We start from the raw sequence: 19,000 nt of genomic DNA, 5'->3' as shown, positions 1-19,000 counted from the left end.
GCGTCGTTTGTAGGGCCAGCAAGAAAGAGGAAGAGTGGGTCGCGCATGTCAAGTCGCCAACCAAAGGGCCACTACAAGAAGCTTCTATGGTTCAAGCAACCCTGTGAGTCGCGGCAGCCTGCAGTAGTATACCTCTTCTCACACGTACAGTCCCCGACAATTACACAGACGAGGCCACTTTTCTTGACCACCTGCAGCGAAATCCTAGGCTGCAGCCCTATGAGTTCTGGTCGCTCATGTCCGATGCAACCGTCATTGTACAGCATCTTGCGTCGGTCATCATCTTTTGCTGCTGCTTCGTAGCCATCATTCACGGTAGGGTGTCACCTGTCGCCGTAGTCGGATGGGCCAGTATGTGCACAGTGCTGGCATGGGTCTTGTGGGATCACTGGATGGGCCAGGAGTTCAAGACGGTTGCCAGTGTGTCTTTGACGCCTACGTCAGAGATAGACGACGTCGTGCCACAAGCCTCACAAACCCTTTCGCCCAGGGCCAAGCAGCGTCTGGCAACTGCCAAATCTGCCATACTCATCTATGCGGCTTTGCTTGGGCTCAGTCCAATTCTCAAGTCGCTCACTCGCTCTACGACGAGTGATTCAATATGGGCCATAAGCGCGTGGCTATTGATGATGAACGTTGCCTTCTTTGATTACAGCGCGGGTACAGATGCACAGTATGAACAACATACCAAGCCACCATTTCAATGGCTAACTTGCAGCTTCTAGACTACCAGCTTCGATATCTACAAACTCAGCAATGATGGCATCGGCAGTGCTTGCTTCACGCCTTCCATCTACCACCCATGTCTTCTCGTTGACCCTATTCTCCATTGAGGTATTCGGTCTCTTCCCAATATTCCGTCGTCAACTGCGTGCCAGGTCATCATGGGGCCATCTCACGCTGACAATCACCCTGGTAACATGCGCATGGGGCAGTCTTTTCGTTACTCTGACAGGAAACGGCCGCGCCACGTTCATAGCCGGCGCTATCCTCGGGGGGATTCTCACATTCCTCAGCATGGGAGTCTGTAGTTGGTGGCTGATCGGTCTGCAAAAGTACAAGAACGAAATTCATGGCCCTTGGGATCCCGCCAGGCCCATCATCCGTCGACACTGGGATTGAGCTCTGGACCCTTGCTATCAAGGCGGTATTGCTCAAAAGTAGAAACAGCACAGACTCCGTTCAATGGCCAAGTGCCGGACCCAGTCAGCTGTGCAACCGTATTCTCGCCTGCAGGGGCCGTCGATGAGACTTCCAACTGAAGCTTGTTGTCCTTCCTCAGCCATTTGATCACCTTGTGTTCACTGAGTCTCGCCACCACGCAGTTGCTCATCCGAGATATCAGGTCATCCGAGCCTACATTGTCTCCGCCTACAAAATGGATTGGCGACCATGGTGCCTTCTGAGCCATCGTTTTACCTCTGCTTGTTCCGGTGACAACGATTCTCTCAATATCCGCAAACCCCCGCAGAATATTTCGAAGGACATTCCAAAGCTCGCATCGGTACATTGGAATCACAGGCCACGCCTCGAGATTGAGTCGGAGACACTTTAAGCCGCCTGTATCCATACGCAGGGACGGTTTGCGGTCGTCCTGAGTCCACGCTAGATATTGCAACCACTCACGGGTGAGATGGGGGTGATCAGAGTTTAGTTTCCGCAAATCAATCTCGATGTCTTGGATGCACTTGCTATAGCTTGCCGGTAGTGCTTGAAGGAATGCCCGCATCGTAGCCAGACTTGAGAAACGAAAGGTGTTTTGGGCGAACAATGGTCGACGATCGATTTCATGATATATCCTGCGGCATGTTTGAAGAAGAGAAACCCTCGAGGGGCTGTTGTCCACTAGTCCTTTCTGCTGTTCCTTGTTATAGCGAGTAATCTGTGGGTCGGAGATTGGAGTACCGCTGACGAGGCAAAGGCTGAAGATGATGTGCTTGATTTCAGACGGCAGTTGAACAAGGGCTGATTGGAGCTGGAGATTTTCTGGGGGCGCAATGGTAGCCATGGTATGTATATGTGGTAAGAGGACGCAAAAGGGGGTGCCATGTTTGGCAGCGATATCACTTCAGCTTTAACTGAGCTGATAGACCGCCTGTCTGCAGCAGCTAGGATCAAACTTCTAGTCAGCGTGGCGTTTCGCCGAAGGGCCCTTTCACCACTATCATCGAGAAGCACCAATTAGCGCATCGATAGAGCCAGTCATCACTAGGCCATAGAAATTGTGTAGCGAACGTGCGCCAGCTTGCACCGAGTGACGGCGAAATGGGCAGCTGAAGCGGTGAGTTGAGACCCACATCTTCACTCATAGTTGTGCTGGGTTCGGCATATGTCGGAGCGGCTCAACAGCAGTCATATTGTTGTTATCAATTTTGTTTAAATTTTCCTTACTCCTACCGACGCTATGACGCATGATGGATTCGTGGTAAGGAAAGCAGGGCGGGCTGCTGTTGGATTCGGCGAACATTTCCCCGCGACTAGACATGGAATCTGACAGCTCCCGCTCAAACTCCAGACATCTGACGTTGCAGCATGTTGATGTGCAATACTCGACGCTACAGATGATCCTTCGTTATGCCTCCGTACTCAGGAAGAAGTGTGTCCGAAGTTCAGCCTGGCCCCCAAATCCACCATGCAAGCGCCAGACTCAATGGGGGCCACAGCGGTAGTAGTATGGCAGCTTCCCGCCATCGCCTTTTTGACATTGACGCGCAACCTACTGCTATGACACTCAGCGCCTAACTCGCGACCACATTTACATATGAATTGATAGTTTGCCACAATCGGCAGCGAAGCGAAAAAAAGCAACAACACCATGTCTCTACGACCCGACAGTGGCTCCAAGCGCTCGCGCTCCAAATCGCCGGGGCGCGGTCGAGAACGCGACCATTCGCGCAGCCGCAGCCATAGCCATGCACAAGAGCCTCAGCGATATGGGCCAGCTGACGGGGCCTCGACCCCGCAGTACGAGATCAGGCAGCCAGATCAGCAATATGCGACGTGAGTAGAGCGACATCTGACTTCTGGAGAATGTCTCCAACAAACCTCGCGCAAGACAACTCAGCTGAGACATGGCGACCAGATCACGCAGCGAGCCCATAACCATGGGCAACTACAGTGACCTCCCTCCCCACGAACGCCCCGGCTATGCACCCCACGCCGCTTCATTCGCGCATCCTGCAACTGCAGCTCCCCCGGCTGCTAACATTACATATGCCAATGCAAACAATGTCAAGTATGCATCCACCGCCAACAACTTCTCGTACACGGCCGCCCCAACCTCTGGCCATAGCAGGACATCGAGTACGACGGGGAGAGACGGCTCTTTTCAGTATGCGAATCCTCCGCCAACCATCACCTATACTGCGAAGCCAGTAGCAGATTCCAAGCCGCCTCATGTGCGACACAACTCACAGCCCGTTTACCCTACGCAGCCGCAACCCCAGTACACAGCTGTGCCTAATGTCGCGTCGCCAACCACTCAGTATACGACTAGGCCACAGGCTCCTCCGTCGCAACCTCAGTACACAATGACCTCGCAGGCGCCAGCCTCACAGCCCCAGTACACAACGGTTTCGCAGGCGCCAGCCTCGCAGCCCCAATACACGACTATGCCACAAGCTCCTGCTCCGCCTTCAGCTAATGGGCAACCCTTCCCACCTCCTCCAATGGGTCGTCACTCGCCGCGCCCCGAACACCACCGTGCGTCTTCATACACTGGTGTTGTGAGTCCGACTGAGGGTCGCAATGTCGTGGAAATGCGTCCGCAGGGTCACCTTGGTGCACCGGGTAAACCCGAGGGGTTGCGCATGGATAGGCTGTCTGTGAGCGGCAACAGGCCTGACTTGCAGACGATTGTACCGGGAGGCCTGCCTGGCGGATATCCTGGCGGACTTCCACCACCGAGTCCTCTTCTTGAAGCCTACCATGGTACTTATCAGTCAATCAGTCCTATGCCACAGGCACTGATGCTGGACGACGACCTCGACGACCTGCAACCGCTCGACAGTCTCGAACCCCGAGATTCTCGCCGTTCTAAGCACGGCCGCAGCCGCAGCCGCGCTCCTTCATCCTCGCGTCGATCCCCAAGCCGGTCACGGCCTTCCAAACATGCTGACAAACTGGCTCTGGCGGCATATGGCTCTGGCGACCGTTATCAAGAGAAGGAAAAGGACAAACGTCGGGTTAGGATATACGATGCTACCGATGATGCTCTTGCACTTGTCAATGCCATGGCTGGACGAACACCCAACGTAGATACTATCATCGACATCATTCCTATACTTTCGCACGATCAGATGCTCGAGCTGAGAGCTGAGTACAAGCGGCATTGCAAGGTCCAGGGCAGGGGAATCAACATTGCCAAGCATATCAAGTTGAAGACGAGCGGTAACTTTGGTAAGATTGCCTACGTGACTGCTCTTGGAAAGTATGAGAGCGAGGGCTACTGGGCCAACTACTGGTACCAGTCCAACTCTGCGCGCCGTGAACTTCTTATAGAAGCCCTCATGGGCCGTCAAAATCACGAGGTTCGCGAGATCAAAGACGCATTCAAGGACAAGCGATACGGCGATTCGCTCACACGCTGCATGGACAAGGAGCTCAAGGCAGACAAGTTCCGCAAAGCTATCTTGATGGCGCTGGACGCCACACGGCAGGAAGAGAGCGATGTCTGGCCAGCCGAGTACCGCAACCGTGACGTCGATACGCTGTGGAAAGCCATCAACGCCAGAGAAGGCGGTGAAAGCGTCATGCTGAGCATCGTTGTCATGCGAAGCGATGCGCATCTGCGCGAGGTGCTCCGAACGTACGAGCGAAAGTATCAAGGAAACTTTGCTAGGGACGCACTAAAGAAGAGTAACAATCTCGTTGGCGAAGTCATTGCACATATTCTCAACGGCGTCAGTAAGTCAATTTCCCCCTCTCCCCTACCACTTTCACCTCAACAAGGTACTCGTGTACTAACCTTCCCCAGTCAACCGACCCGCACGAGACGCCATGCTCCTCCACCACGCCCTCATTGACCTCATCGAACCCCCCGCAGACGGCCGCTCCTCTGGCAGCCGCATTTCCTCTACATCCAGCAAACACGACCGCCAACAGCGCGTCGAGCTGCTTATCTCGCGCCTTGTCCGTTTCCACTGGGATCGCATGCACCTCATGCGCGTGATGAACGAGTACGAAGAGAAATACGGACGCATGGTTGAAGAAGACCTTGAAGAAGCGACTCGAGGCGATTTTAGACAGTTTTGTCTGGCCGTTTGCCAAAGTGCTAGGTAATTCAGGAACACGGAAAGGGTGTATGAAGATAATGAATAAAGATGCAATTTCCCATGTAGTATACCATATCTTGTCGTTTACCCGTCATAATTCCAAACTGTGACTTCGTTATTGTTCCTTCTTTGCTTCAACCTCGATACTTGAACGACGCCAGATTCGCCGTTCGATCCACAAAAGACCAGCCTTCTGCTTCGGGAAGGATATTATTCCTTGTCATGCCATCACCTTGTTGTTGTTGTTGTTGCTGCTGCTGCTGCTGCTGTTGCACCTGTTGTCCTCCAGCCAACGCAGCACCAGTACTACTACTCCCACCTACCCCTTCACTACCCCCTCCAAACCCCATCAGTCTTTCTCCCCCACCAATGCTTCCGCTAGCAGCCCTATACCCTCCAGCCCCGGGGACAAACGAATACAAAGACGAAGGGTTCGCATCAGCCCAGCGCAGAATATTCCGACTCAGCGTCACGGGGCTTTGGCCGCCGCCGCCTGAATGCGCGTTATGCGCCATGTCGTCTGTGATGTCTTCTTCGTCGGAGAAGGAGAGCGTGGGTAAGGGGTCGGCAAGGTACGAGGAGGATGTTGTGAAGGGTTTGAGGGATGGGCCATTGGTGGTGGTTGGAGTTGTGTATTGGAGGTGGGAGGAGAGCGGGGGTTGGGAGAAGGTGAGGGGGACGCTGTTGGTGGATGGGTAGGATAACGGTGTTATGGTTGGGGGTTTAGATAGAGCGATGGTGTTTGCTTCGTCGTGAGGTTTATCTTTGGGTGTGGTGAGAGATGGAGAGGATTCTACTGCTGAGGTAGCGTCGGTTTCCATGTCTATGCCTCTTCGCATTCTTTCTCGCTCTTTTTCTTTATTTTTGAGCTTGTAGCCTGCTCTTACGTAGCGTTCTGGGTACCGGATGCGGAATCGGTCGCGTAGGTCTGTTGCGTGTCGCGATCCGAACTCGAGCTCCGGGTCGTCACGCATGGAGTGCCAGACTGGGCCGTATTTTTCGAATCCTTTGAGTAGGTTCACGTCATCGGCTGCTGTGAAGGGGCGTCGCGGGCGGCGTGCTGTTTTAGAAAAGGGCTCGTGGATACCCAGCTCAGAGAGGTTGGGCATTGTAGCGGTAGCTTTGGTTGTACGTGTAGCTACTGTAGAATCTGAGGATGCAGATGCAGAGTTGTTTGTTTTGTGCCCTTGTTCTGCACTCTTACCGTGACCGTCAGGGTGGGTACCTACAACGTCCACTGAGTGCTTTTCCTTGACGCTGGCCCTTGGTTGCCTGGGTTTCAAACCTTCACCAGGACAGCACACGCGAAATCGGTCTTTCAGATCAACAGCGGTGCGGTTGTTGAACGTAAAGTCTGGACTCTGTAGTATCTTCTTCCAGCTTCCAATACCAAATCTGCTCACGCCTATAAGCAGATCCTTGGTCTCTTGCTCTGACCACTTGGTTCGCTTCTTTCCACGCTTAATCTGGGTTTGACTAGGAGGACTTATCTCCTGGTTCGACTGGGCCTTGGCCTCTTGAACAGTAGGTACTCCACTCAGCGGGGCATTCTGTGCTGCCACCTGACTATTTGGGCCATACTCGCCATGTTGAGCACTCCTAACGAGTTCCTGGGTGTTGTTTTCAAGAAAAGCATGGTCATCCACATCTTTACCTCTTGGTTCTTCAAATAGTGAATCGTATCCTCTTTCACCAGCAAAAGCATTTTTCTCTCCAGTGATTGGCGGGAACAACCTGCCCTCAGGTGGTAAAGGTGGAGGCTGATGTAAGCCCTGTAATAGCGGCGGTATCCTAGGCCGTTTTGCCGTCTTCTTGGGAGGCTGTGGAAGTCTGGGGAGCTTGATTACAGAAGGGCTGTATCCCGTATTGTCGGGCTGCAAGAATTGCTGGTCTTGATCCCATCGTTGTTTTGTATGCTCGGGACTCTCCAGGAGGAGATCCACTAGTCGGCCGCTGAATGGGGTCGTAGAGGGAGCAAAAGTATTGGGAACAGATTGTGAAGAAAGCAGATTGGCCTCATTGTTGAGTACCTGTGCTATAGGAGCACTAGGCATTGCTCGCGTTGGGTGGATCTTGTCATGTACTTCTTTTCGGAAATCGTTGGCCTGGGTGTTGTCTGGCGACAATGAGTTCGCCAGCATCAGCGCTTTGGGCCGCACAAAAGTAGAATCGGCTTGGTGCGGTGGCCTATGCGAGCTGGACGTAGTAACATCGGGTGCATTTGTCGCGTACGGCATGCCGCCTGGGCTGGAGAGGTCTAGTAATGCATTTAGTCGCGGCTCCATGATTGGAGAGTCGCTCGTGGACCTTATCGAAAGGGGTAGACCGAAGGCGTTCGCGCAAAGCCGTGTGCCAAGCGAGCGCTAACGCATGCATTCCATACACGGTATATACATGCAACGTGTTTGCATTGATGATTGGACGATTCGTCTCACAATATGCACTGCTTGATTAAATCCACACCGAGCTTTTGAACCGCATATCCGTATAGCACACTTGCATCATACCGCTGTGCCTGGAACACCATTTTACTTGGCGTGCAGGACTAACAGGCGCGGTGATTATATAATTTAGAATTTCTACGGTCTATAGAGGGGAATGTTGATCGCTAAGACAGCATGGTGAAGCTGTAGGGCCGAAAACTAATTACAGATGCCAAAGCAGCGCCAATCAATGCAGACAGCCTCGAGGCATCGAGATGCTAACATCGCGTGATTCAGCAGGCTCAAACAATCTAACTCAAGAAGTACCTGCAAGATAAGATATCAGCACACTGCATTTGCAGGATTCTCCGACACGCGACTATGTCCAGCGCCATGTAGACTTACCATTTGTCTTGGCCGCAACATCTGACATCTTGGTGTCAACGTGGACCTTGGCGAGATATTCCTTGTTGCCTTCGGGGGTCGCCTTGATGGTCTCATCACCAGGGTTCCAGTTTGCGGGGCAGACCTAGAGAACCAAAGTTAGCATTCAACTCCGCATATACATGGGTTGGAAGACCGTATAGCAGGCATACGTACCTCGCCGTACTTGTCTGTGAACTGGAAGGCATCAATCAGACGGAGAGTCTCGTCTACTGAACGTCCGACGGGAAGATCATTGATAGTGATCTGTCGTACAATGCCATTAGGATCGATCAAGAAAAGTCCACGGAGGGCAATGCCCTCTTCCTCAATCAAGACACCATAGTCCTTCGCAATGCTGTGGTTCTTGTCGCTAAGCAGGGGGATGTTGATCTTGCCGAGCCCTCCGTCTCTCTTGCTTGCGTTGGTCCATGCGAGTAAGCTGTACTCGCTGTCTGTGCTGGAGAAGACGACACTGGCGCCGCGGGCGGCGAAATCGGCGGCGCGGTCACTAAACGCAAGAATCTCGGTCGGGCAGACAAAGGTCCAGGCCATGGGGACGAAGCCAAGGACCAGCCATTGCTTGGTGGATGTGTAGGCGGTCAAGCTGAGTTCTGGACAGAGACAATTAGTATATATCGCCCTGTCTTGTCAAGGGCTAAATCAATGTACCTTCAAATGTACCATCGACAACAGCAGTGCCAGTGAAGTGAGGCGCGGGCTTTTGTACCCGCGCCTTGGGCTGGTATGCTGAGTAGGCCATTGTTTCTGGCTGGGTTGTGTACTAAGAGGACGACGCGCGACACGAGAGGAAAGATCTACGTAGTTGGGGGCGATACGGTGTGTCCAAGTCGGTTCGCAAGTTGATGACAATGACAGAACTCGGCGGAATCGGCGTGGAATGAACTCGACTTTTAAAAGCGCAACTGGCGGTCGGCGATGAGGTAGAATCGGAGCGTATAGTCGGATTCAGGTTAGGGGAGTTTGAACCGATACTTAAGTAGTAGACTGCGGTATGGCTGTAGGCGAATAGGAATCAAGGGAAGAAAGGCCAAAGAGAAATTTAAGTCTAGCAGGCTGCTTGCGACAGATGTCAAAACGCGTGGTCCAAGTGACTAGCCGTACTCAGCTAAGCGTCGACGTTTACTGGGGGCCCTGTTTGGATTGTAGGTGCTTTGGAGTATGTCGTGATTGGAGATGTGCTCGTGTTATCAGAGTGCGCGCAAGTACAGGGCTCTCTTTAAGGGTTTTGCCACACTAATGCCGGCCCGCTGCAGACGCACATGGCCTGATATGTCAGAAATCCCAAGAAAGTCAAAATGCTGCGCCGCGGTTCCAGTCCTTCGGCATCTTCGGCGTATTTTGTCAGTTGCGTCTTTGTCAGTTGCATCAGGTCTCGAACTATTGGCTACCCACACACGCCTGATCACGGGAGAGCGCGCGAGCGCGGGACAAACGTGCGCAAGCGTCTTGGAAACTCGCCATCGTCTCAAGTACATTGAATTTAAACTTTTCAGCCTCACTGCAGCCAACACTAGCATTGACCGTCGCAACCGACGAGACACGTTCAGCAGTCTTGCAGGGTGCATCCATTCCATAACAGGCTCTAACTCTATGCCCTACATACTACAAAATACATGTGTCCGCGGACCTCTACCCAGCAATTCTCCACGCGCGCAATGGCAATGCCTGTATCCTCATCACCGCAGGCTTGATATACCCCCAGAATGTCAATACTCCAATCAGAATACATAGCATGTTCACAATGTAGTATCCATCCGTTGTGACGTTGCACACGCCTCCTCCTTCAATGCACCGATGCTTCTCGGCTTCAACGGCGCACGAGAAAGGCTGCGTGACGAGGGGTCCTTTCAGGCCAGCCTTGAGCCCACCAGCAGGCGGCATGCAAGTCGCCGAGGTGAACATGTCAACTGCCTTGAGAACAAAGTAGCGTGGAAATGTTCCACCAAGGTTCGAGACACTGCATTTCAAGTCAATTACAAATCCAAGTGGTGTGATGAGGCAAGCTGAACTTACGTGGCGAGAAGAGTCATATATGTGCCGCCGATCAACGGATCAGAGATCTTAGCGTGGAAGGCGCTGACAGCGACAAACATGACTGTGTTCATAAAAGTCGAGAGCACATGCTCCGCAATGACGAGTAGGAGGAATCCACTCGATGCACCTCCGGCTGGGAAAATCGACACGACAAACTGCGCAAACCCTGCAGCGACCAGGCGGCCAACAAATGACCAGCACCAAATGTGCATCGGAGGGTACGTCTGGCACCATTTGCCAATGTAGTAGCCCAGGAAAACTTCAACGGGAAAGTCCACCAGGATGACAAGTGACAACTGCTCCTGCTTTAGGCCTTTGTCCAAGAGCTTCAGACTCGTGACAGCATCGTTCGCCTGGAATCCAATCTTTGCAATGAGGTGAATGATGATGAAGCTTTGGATGTTCTTCAACTTGAGGATACCCCACATGGTGCGGTAGACCTCTCCAATGCCGTCGCCGTTCCTGTCACGGTCTTCGCGCTTCATGACTGCCAATCCGAAAGTGACAATCAGATAGGCCCAGCCCCAGAAGCTAAGGTAGCCATCCAGCTCCATGATGCCCGTTTCTGCGGGAGTGCTGCGAAACCACCTGTTCGCAAAATCCTTCGAGTTGAAGGCCAGAAATACAGTGTACGAGAGGAATTGACCTGCGGTTAGGCCGACGGTTTGCGCAGTAGAGGCGTATGCGAGATTCTCCTTTGAGAGAAGAGTAAGTGCCCAGCCTGGTATTGTCAGTCTTGCCACTTTAAGTCTAGAAGTGTTACCCACCATCTACAGCAATGTCTTGGGTGGCGCACAGGAACACAAGCGCGAACCACCACCATGTGAAGGTCCAAACCCCGCTGTCTGTCTCGCCAGCCTCTTTCATCATGCGGTTGATGTTCTTGCCCAGCCAAATCATAGAAAACCCAGAGATTGTCTGAATTGGCAGAATCCAGCTCTTGCGACGGCCAACAGTAGGCGACCAGACTGCGTCCACGATTGGACTCCAAAGAAGTTTCAATGAGTATGGATACGCGGCAAGCGAAAAGACACCAATCGCGGCGTAGGAGACACTGTGCTTCAAGAGGAACGGTACGGAGCCATGCGCCAGACCCATGGGTATACCCTGGAGAAAGTACAGCAGAACCAGCAATAAGAAGTTGCTCTGGTCTTTCTTTGAGAGTTCAAAAAAGCCCTTGGATGGTCCTTCATCCTCCTGTCCTAGCTTAGGTACTTCGTCATCGAGCGAGAAGTTGGGATTGCCCATCAGCGACGCAGCTTGACTTGAGGGCGAAGTGCTATCGAAAGAAGCATGCTTGCGCCGATGTTCCAATATTGCGCCGTTCATGGTCGCGGTCGTGTTCGCATCTCCGTTCTTCTTTTCCTTGAGCGAGTCGGTCGAGCCCTGTTCTCGGAGTACAGAGCCACGATTCTTGGATCGCGAGCCTCGTTTGCTCATTTGTGTGTGTTGCTGGCCCGATTGAAATTGAAGAGGGGGAACAGCGGGAATCTCGGAGTAGGTGTTGGTGATACAAGTCGTATGTGGGCAGGTGGGTGATGTCAGGGATCAGCGACTAGGGGTTTGGGGCGAAGGAAAGAGAAGATGAAATCCTTGAAAAGTGTTACTGGGTAGAGAGCGACTAGCAAACAAAAAGAGCGAGGGATTTATGGACAGCAGCACTAATAGATGCAGATGCAACAATGATCGCCACGGAACCGAGGTGCGTCTGACGCTTCAACCGTGTCCTCAATGAGAGTTTAAGAACGGCGGTGCAGCACTAGGCGAGCCGGGGGTTCATGCCACTTGACCCCTACCAACGCCACACCTACTCACGTGCCAACGCGCCGAACCTGTCGACGCGTGTGGAACAGCGTCGCATCACTTACACATACGGTGTATACTGTATATCCAGCATTAATACACAAAACCCAAAATGGAGACAGTCGAACAGCTTGACGACGAAATTGGTGACCTTCACACTCGCCTAGCGACACTACAAGCCCAGCGCGCGAACCTGTCGTCAGTCCTGTTGTCGCAACCCCACCTCGCAGCACGTCTTCAGAACAGAGATGAACGCAGCAAATCTTCCGACAAGGCCCAGCAAATCATCACGCAACAATCAAAGCGCAATCTTGAAAACGTATATCGTACATGCGCTGGCGTAACTGCCTACAGAGTCAAAGATCCGGATCCGCATGCAGCCAATGACGGCAACATCCTCGGCGTTAGCATTGATGTTTCTGTCGCCGAGAAATTCATTGATACGTACCATGTTCTGCTGAGCGTCCGAGACAAGGGAGACAAGAAACTTCTGAGCATCCACAAGCACACCATTCCTCCATGCATACCACTCCAACAGTTAGCTGCCAAATGGTTACCGGGAAGCGGGAAAGATGAGGAACATGATCCAGAGCAGGACTTGGTACGCTTCGGACGTCTACTGCGGAAAGAGCTTGTGAGCTGGAACATGCGAGCTGATGCTGTAAGAAAGTTGAGGAAAGAGACAGGGCTCATGAAGCAAAGACGGGACAGTGAGGACTTGGCAACTGCATCAACCAGCAATGTCCTGAACGCATTTGTGAGCGATGATGATGCCAGTTCTGATATTGAGGCATCTGAAGACGGGGATGGAGCCGCACATATTCTGGACATTGAGGCCGATGCTGCGGTCAGACAGATCACCATCACATGGTCCGACAGGCGGACAGTGGCTATGAGCATCACCAAAGATGGCTGGATCGAAAAAGCGGTGTGTAGAAAAAGAGACGGTACTCGAGATGCAGTGCTGGGCAAGAAAGCCATAGGACCTATCGGTAGCCTGATGCAAAGGCTGATGGCTTAGGCAGAGCAAAAGTGACCTAAGAGCTGCACAACATCGGGTACAGTAGGCGAAATTACGCGAAAACCGAATCATTCTGAAGTCAGGTGTGTAGGGAGTCAGGTGTCCTCGTAATACCCCACAGACAGTTCTATAGTGTCCTTCGACAGGACACGTCTCTTATCAGTTGTCCAGTCGATACCGTGATGCCTACTTCAGCAGCATCCACCATAACACACGCCGTCTCGACTGGTCGATGCAGACAGATGAAGGAGACAACAGAGTAGAGATAACAGAGTGGAGCAGAATATCATCGCGATGCAACATAACCGACCATGTGCGATATCAGTGAGCGAGAGACATACAGAATGAAATACACCAAAGCTCGATATAAAGCCTAAGCAAGCAGTATACATTCACGATAGCGAGATAAGGTTGGGCATCAATCATTGGAAGAACATGTTTGACTCAGCCGACAAGTCACATGGTTGGCATTACAACACAGATAATACTAGAGACTGTAGGCTAAGGGAGTAGTTACTGCGATGTAACACAACGGTTACTACAGTAGGAAAGGAGTAACGGGGTAGAATGGAAGCCGAGCGTGCACGGGCCGAGGGTTACACAAGTCGTCACGTACTACTGTCTCTCTTGTTCGCACACCCGTCTCTCTTCACTCTCCGCTATCCATCTGTTCATAGGATGCAACAGCACGAGCCGCAACAAACTGCCAAGGTCTCCGTATGCCTCGCAAGACTCAGCAAAACCTCGTCAAGGCGAAGCTTCCTCAGCGCGTGCCGTGGAGCGTGGCATTCCTTCCGCTGCAAGCACCTCAAAAAACAGCATCGCGTGCCTCTATCCTCCTTGAGTGGGCGGCTCACTTGACGCGCTAATAGAGCTTGGAGTGTGGAGAGTTGTGAACTTGCTGCATCTCGGCCGGAATTCCTTCTACTTCGGTCTCTCGTCTCTCGCCCTGCATCGCGGCTAAATGTGGCTAACCGTCCGCCCTAACGGTCAAACCACCTGCTCCTCTCCGCGATACGCTTGCATAATCTTCATCGGCCTTCATGCTATCCCCGTCGAGCGCAAGCGTCGCTTCGCAGTATCAGTGCCCGGCGGGCGCGATCAGATGATCTGACGGCTTGACATATCCACGCGCGCGGGAGATGCGCTCATGTGGGTCCCCATCTCCACCTTCTTCAGCCCTGGTCAAAATACCCTGTCTGGCACCAAGTTGGACTATTCCTGTTACTGTGCTTGTGGCGCGCGTTCTCATCTATCCATCCTGGCTCCTACAGCATCCACCCTCACGAAGCAAGCCAGTGGAAGCTTCGCAACGTCTTATCATCTCACATGACTTTCAACTGGAGGGTCATACTTGAGCGTGCCGATAGCAAGGGTTCACCACACCGCCAATAGGGACCGTGAGGCAGCCCCTACAGAGCAAGCGAGTAGCAGCCAGTTGGATGCCGTTGTTGAACTTGGTGCTGTGTCGTATCTCGACGTTGCACACCGCCACAGCACCGAAGCCGTGAAGATTGTAGGAGGTTTCACGTACGCACCATGCAGAAAATCCATCATCGGGAAGTTGCCGCCTTTGGGCTCTTGGAACCCCGTGGATCTTCCAGTAACTCCTTCAAGAAAGGCGCCGCTAGCTTCCCATAATGTCACTGCTAGTGCAGTGGATGGGAGACTTGTACACTAAGAAGATTTGCCGACATTTTCAAAACAACAAAGAGCAAAATTATCTTCTATCAACTGAGAATAGAGAACCATTGGCGGCTATATCGTATCTGCGAGCTATCTTAAGTGCAGGATCGTTCGGCGCTTAATATCTCGCTCCGAGGACAAGGTACCTGCACTCATCTGTCTCCAGACTGTACCCGTTTTTACCTGATCCGTCGTTCTCCCTATGCTCTGGGCCATCGGATATGTTCTTAGGATTGGGACTAATGCATCCTGCGAAATACCCACGCGCGAACATTAGCTTCACGACCCTGCCGATGCAATGCCGTCGGCGCGTGGACGAGGATATGTAACCCATCTATCCTGAAGTCTACTATCTCTGCACCATCTTCTTCCACTTCGTCACTGTCACATTCCTTTTAGAGAGATTGTGTAGTATCCTCTGACCAATCTCTAGTTCCTTGCAGGGTCGACTGACCTTCTTCGTTCCTTATCGCATTTACTAGACGGTAGTGTCCTTTTGCCCGTCAGTCGATATCTTTCCTTCTTGTATAAGTTCCGAGGGTTGAACGCCTTTTTTGAAACACTTCGACAAGGCCTCCCATCCCTCCACTTTTCCTTGAACTGCGGTCCTGAACCGAAGCCACATCCGTACCTGCACTAGCCTCCGCCACAGCCACGTAACACGGCGTAGCGCGCCACTAGCGACATTACAATGCGCGTCACCAACATGGTTCTGGGAATGACATCCCTATTCCACTCCCTCACGTCTGTTCAAGCCAGCCCAGTTCCACAGGCTGAGCAGAACGTCATGAACTCTGCAACGTCGGGCTACAAGAATGTTGCTTACTTTGTCAATTGGGTACGTTGTCCCTAGCATAATAGCGGAAGATTTACATACTGATGAACCCCGCAGGCTATCTATGGCCGCAACTACAACCCACAGGATCTTCCAGCTGAAGAGTTAACCCATGTCCTGTATGCATTTGCTGATGTTCGGGACACGGGTGAGGTCTTTTTGACCGACTCTTGGTCCGACACCGACAAGCACTACCCAAATGATTCTTGGAATGATGTTGGAAACAATGTCTACGGATGCGTGAAGCAGCTGTTCCTCCAGAAGAAGCGCAACCGCAAGCTTAAGGTACTTTTGTCGATTGGAGGATGGACCTATTCATCTCATTTCGTGACACCTGCATCGACTGCGCAGGGACGAGCAAAGTTTGCGAGCAGCGCTGTTGCTCTCTTGGCAAATATGGGTTTCGATGGCCTTGATATTGATTGGGAGTACCCAGCAAACGATTCCCAAGCAAATGACATGGTTCTCCTCCTACAGGAGACGCGCCGGGCATTGACAGCCTACTCGAACGAAAATGCTAACGGCCAACATCTTCTTCTAACAATCGCATCTCCTGCAGGCCCCACGCACTACAACGTTATGAAGCTCGGCCAGATGGACCAGTACCTTGACTTCTGGAACCTGGTATGTGTATGATTATCTCAAAGAGAAGCAACGTAGCTGACATGATTAGATGGCCTATGACTATGCCGGATCGTGGGACACTACCTCCGGACACCTCGCTAACTGGGCACCATCCGTTAGCAACTCAAACAGCACCCCATTCAGTACCACTAAAGCTATCAATGACTACGTCGCTGCCGGCGTCCCAGCTTCCAAGATTATTCTCGGAATGCCACTGTACGGCCGCTCATTTGCCAACACCGACGGCCCAGGCAAGCCCTACCAGGGTGTGGGACAGGGCACCTGGGAAACAGGCGTCTACGACTACAAGGTCCTGCCACAGGCCGGCGCTCAAATCTACACTGACGACCAAATCACAGCTAGCTGGAGCTATGATTCCAACTCTAAGCTCATGATTAGTTATGACACACCTGAGATTATTGCCAAGAAGACCCAGCTTATCCGTGACAACGGACTTGGTGGCGGCATGTGGTGGGAGAGCTCGAGTGATAAGAAGGGTGACGATAGTTTGGTATCTACGGTATGTCCTTCTTTTTTCTCTTTTTTTTCCAAGACTCTAGTATTGACTTTGAGGGCAGTTTGTTAAGGGCATTGGAGGTATTGGTGCCTTGGATCAATCGACCAACTTGCTCAGCTACCCTACGAGCAAGTATGATAACCTGAAGGCCGGGTTCCCGAACAACTAAGGGCGGGTTTGATCGTGGGCTTTCTTTGCCCCGATCTCAGCGCAGGCGCGATGAGCGGTGTCCTCCTCCACGGATGATAACTGGGGAGTGAGTTGAACCCGCATGGTGGTTCGGTCAATCGTTACATGTTTCCTTTCTCCTGCACATTCGTTCTTGATTAGCGCTTTTGGATTGTACACGATGGGGGGCATATGGTGCTTAGATTGTATATGAGGGGAGTTACATGGTGCTTAGACTGGGTGTCTGGGTTACTGGGGTTTCTCTAGACGGGGAACGGGGGGCGGGTACATAACATTGGACATGCTGGATGCATGATTGTTTATCTTCACATTAGCCCAGCGGCTACGTACATATATGAATCAACGACACTTTTCTCCTTGATACACTGATTAGTGCATACGAATACATCTTGTGTCTTCGGTCGTTTCCTGACTAAGATCTCACACTGCCTTAGAAGAACATAGTACAAATCATAAAAAAGTTGCAGCATCGAGTTGAAGCGATCCTGACTTCATGGATATCTCCCCCCAAAATATCTAAATCTACAAAAAAAATACAAACTACCCTTTTTTCATACAAAAAATTACAGTGCCTTGCCAGCTTCCTCAGCCGTATTCAAGTCGGCGACTTTGGTCTCAGCCGACGCACCCAATCTCCGCTTCTTGAGCACATTCTCGATAAACGCCTCACCAGCCTTGTAACTTGAGCGGACCAGGGGACCAGAGGCGCAGTAGAGGAAGCCCATGTCGAGGGCGCGTTGGCGCCAGAGTTCGAATTTGTCGGGGGTTACGTATTCGTGGACAGCGAGGTGGCGCTTAGTGGGACGCATGTATTGGCCGAAGGTGACAACGTCGACGCCGTTTGCGCGCAGTTCTAAATCAGGCATGTTAGTTCGTGTGGCTCTTTCTTTTTTGGTTGGGTTGGTTGGTGGGAGTTTGTGTTACATACCTCGTAGGGCGTGCCAGACGTCCTCGTCTGTTTCCCCAAGACCCAACATCATACTTGTCTTTGTGATGAGTTCGGGCTGAGCCTCCTTTGCTGACCGTAGCACATCGAGACTCTGCCTGAACTTTGCTCTTCGGTCGCGGACAAAAGGTGTTAGGCGCTCCGTGGTTTCAATGTTGTGCGCAAAGACGTCCACCCCGCTTCTCGCAACGACCTTGGCCATTTCCAGGTTGCCGCCGTAGTCTCCGCCTAGTAGCTCGACGAGCTGCGTGGGGTTCTTTTGCTTGATCTTCATGATGGTCTCGGCGATGTGGTGGGCACCCGAGTCTGCGAGATCATCGCGGTCAACGACAGTGATGACAACGTAGCCCAGACCCCACCTCCGCAGTGCTTCGGCTGTGTTCTCAGGCTCGTGGGGATCCAGTGGTGGTGGTGCCTTGGATGTCTTTACGGCGCAAAAGCGACATCCGCGCGTGCATGTGTCGCCCATGAGCATAATGGTTGCCGTTGCCGCACTCTTTGAGCTGCCGCCCCAGCAGTCGGAAATGTTTGGACATCTTGCCTCCTCACACACTGTGGCTAGGTTGAGGCCTCGCAGGTCCTTTTTGATTTGCTTGTAGTTTTGGTTGGCGTTGGAGGGGATTGGTGTTCGCAGCCACTCGGGTAGTCGTGTGATTGTCTTTTTGCGCCCCTCTGGGCCGACTTGGACGGTTTTGATCTCGTATGCTTCGGCGGGGGAGAGGGGCGCATTAGGGTTTACAAAGTCGCCGAATGAAGGACCGGCATTCAGAGTATCGCTAAATGAGGTCGCGGGCCGGGAGCGTTTTGAGGGAGTTTCTGAGGCTGGTGGTTGTGGCGCATCGGAGGTTGTGGCGAACGATCTCAGCGGTACTGTTGAGCGTGGGACTGCTTTTAATGCTGCGAGACAGCGTGTGCGTGGTATTGAGGCGGCCATTGTATCGTTTTATTATATCTTATGTGAGGGAGAGGAAAGGAAAGGAAAAGGAACGTAAGAGCGAGAATGTTGGGCAAAAAGTTATCGTAGTCAGAGCCTTGAATACCCGGACCGCATGCAGTTGCAGAGTCCGGGTGCCAAGCAGCTCGAGGCATGCAACAGCAGCCCACACAGCGGCCACATCCCTGCACCTGCACTCCCGCCCGGTCAAGCCCATCTTTACATACAACGTCGCCAATTCACCACGACTACCCGACTATACGCCCAC

The 19,000-nt window shown here is 52.4% G+C and overlaps 11 protein-coding genes across 11 annotated transcripts; 5 read left to right on the top strand and 6 right to left on the bottom strand.

The window, feature by feature from the left end:
* Positions 1-45: 45 nt before the first annotated feature.
* COCCADRAFT_96757 (uncharacterized protein) lies at positions 46-1,122 on the top strand (the record flags this gene model as incomplete). The annotated part of the gene is made up of 3 exons (XM_007714357.1): positions 46-103; positions 151-673; positions 726-1,122. 3 exons carry the CDS (start codon positions 46-48, stop codon positions 1,120-1,122), a joined length of 978 nt encoding a protein of 325 aa, XP_007712547.1.
* COCCADRAFT_37005 (uncharacterized protein) lies at positions 1,100-2,008 on the bottom strand (the record flags this gene model as incomplete). Its single annotated transcript, XM_007714356.1, has 1 exon — positions 1,100-2,008. The coding sequence occupies one exon, from the start codon at positions 2,006-2,008 to the stop codon at positions 1,100-1,102; it is 909 nt and encodes a 302-aa protein (XP_007712546.1).
* A 1,096-nt stretch (positions 2,009-3,104) lies between these two features.
* Positions 3,105-5,280, top strand: COCCADRAFT_96838 (uncharacterized protein; the record flags this gene model as incomplete). The annotated part of the gene is made up of 2 exons (XM_007714355.1): positions 3,105-4,905; positions 4,976-5,280. 2 exons carry the CDS (start codon positions 3,105-3,107, stop codon positions 5,278-5,280), a joined length of 2,106 nt encoding a protein of 701 aa, XP_007712545.1.
* A 127-nt stretch (positions 5,281-5,407) lies between these two features.
* On the bottom strand, positions 5,408-7,558 carry COCCADRAFT_37003 (uncharacterized protein; the record flags this gene model as incomplete). Its single annotated transcript, XM_007714354.1, has 1 exon — positions 5,408-7,558. One exon carries the CDS (start codon positions 7,556-7,558, stop codon positions 5,408-5,410), a length of 2,151 nt encoding a protein of 716 aa, XP_007712544.1.
* Positions 7,559-8,075: 517 nt separating this feature from the next.
* COCCADRAFT_96824 (uncharacterized protein) lies at positions 8,076-8,882 on the bottom strand (the record flags this gene model as incomplete). The annotated part of the gene is made up of 3 exons (XM_007714353.1): positions 8,076-8,225; positions 8,297-8,733; positions 8,792-8,882. 3 exons carry the CDS (start codon positions 8,880-8,882, stop codon positions 8,076-8,078), a joined length of 678 nt encoding a protein of 225 aa, XP_007712543.1.
* An 890-nt stretch (positions 8,883-9,772) lies between these two features.
* COCCADRAFT_96890 (uncharacterized protein) lies at positions 9,773-11,617 on the bottom strand (the record flags this gene model as incomplete). Its single annotated transcript, XM_007714352.1, has 3 exons — positions 9,773-10,100; positions 10,157-10,898; positions 10,945-11,617. The coding sequence occupies 3 exons, from the start codon at positions 11,615-11,617 to the stop codon at positions 9,773-9,775; spliced, it is 1,743 nt and encodes a 580-aa protein (XP_007712542.1).
* A 475-nt stretch (positions 11,618-12,092) lies between these two features.
* COCCADRAFT_37000 (uncharacterized protein) lies at positions 12,093-13,001 on the top strand (the record flags this gene model as incomplete). The annotated part of the gene is made up of 1 exon (XM_007714351.1): positions 12,093-13,001. One exon carries the CDS (start codon positions 12,093-12,095, stop codon positions 12,999-13,001), a length of 909 nt encoding a protein of 302 aa, XP_007712541.1.
* Positions 13,002-13,672: 671 nt separating this feature from the next.
* Positions 13,673-13,948, bottom strand: COCCADRAFT_96843 (uncharacterized protein; the record flags this gene model as incomplete). The annotated part of the gene is made up of 1 exon (XM_007714350.1): positions 13,673-13,948. A coding segment is annotated over one exon (276 nt), but the record flags the coding sequence as incomplete, so codon positions are not given.
* A 195-nt stretch (positions 13,949-14,143) lies between these two features.
* On the top strand, positions 14,144-14,359 carry COCCADRAFT_96806 (uncharacterized protein; the record flags this gene model as incomplete). Its single annotated transcript, XM_007714349.1, has 1 exon — positions 14,144-14,359. One exon carries the CDS (start codon positions 14,144-14,146, stop codon positions 14,357-14,359), a length of 216 nt encoding a protein of 71 aa, XP_007712539.1.
* Positions 14,360-15,474: 1,115 nt separating this feature from the next.
* Positions 15,475-16,832, top strand: COCCADRAFT_96898 (glycoside hydrolase family 18 protein; the record flags this gene model as incomplete). The annotated part of the gene is made up of 4 exons (XM_007714348.1): positions 15,475-15,525; positions 15,580-16,146; positions 16,196-16,666; positions 16,725-16,832. The coding sequence occupies 4 exons, from the start codon at positions 15,475-15,477 to the stop codon at positions 16,830-16,832; spliced, it is 1,197 nt and encodes a 398-aa protein (XP_007712538.1).
* A 583-nt stretch (positions 16,833-17,415) lies between these two features.
* Positions 17,416-18,732, bottom strand: COCCADRAFT_5259 (uncharacterized protein; the record flags this gene model as incomplete). The annotated part of the gene is made up of 2 exons (XM_007714331.1): positions 17,416-17,705; positions 17,781-18,732. 2 exons carry the CDS (start codon positions 18,730-18,732, stop codon positions 17,416-17,418), a joined length of 1,242 nt encoding a protein of 413 aa, XP_007712521.1.
* Between the last annotated feature and the right edge of the window lie 268 nt (positions 18,733-19,000).

The sequence above is a fragment of the Bipolaris zeicola genome (genome assembly GCF_000523435.1).
Source record: "Bipolaris zeicola 26-R-13 unplaced genomic scaffold scaffold_79, whole genome shotgun sequence".
NCBI classification, from domain to species: domain Eukaryota; kingdom Fungi; phylum Ascomycota; class Dothideomycetes; order Pleosporales; family Pleosporaceae; genus Bipolaris; species Bipolaris zeicola.
The sequence above is the reverse complement of the archived record's forward strand: the minus strand, read 5'-3'. Positions and strand labels throughout refer to the sequence as shown.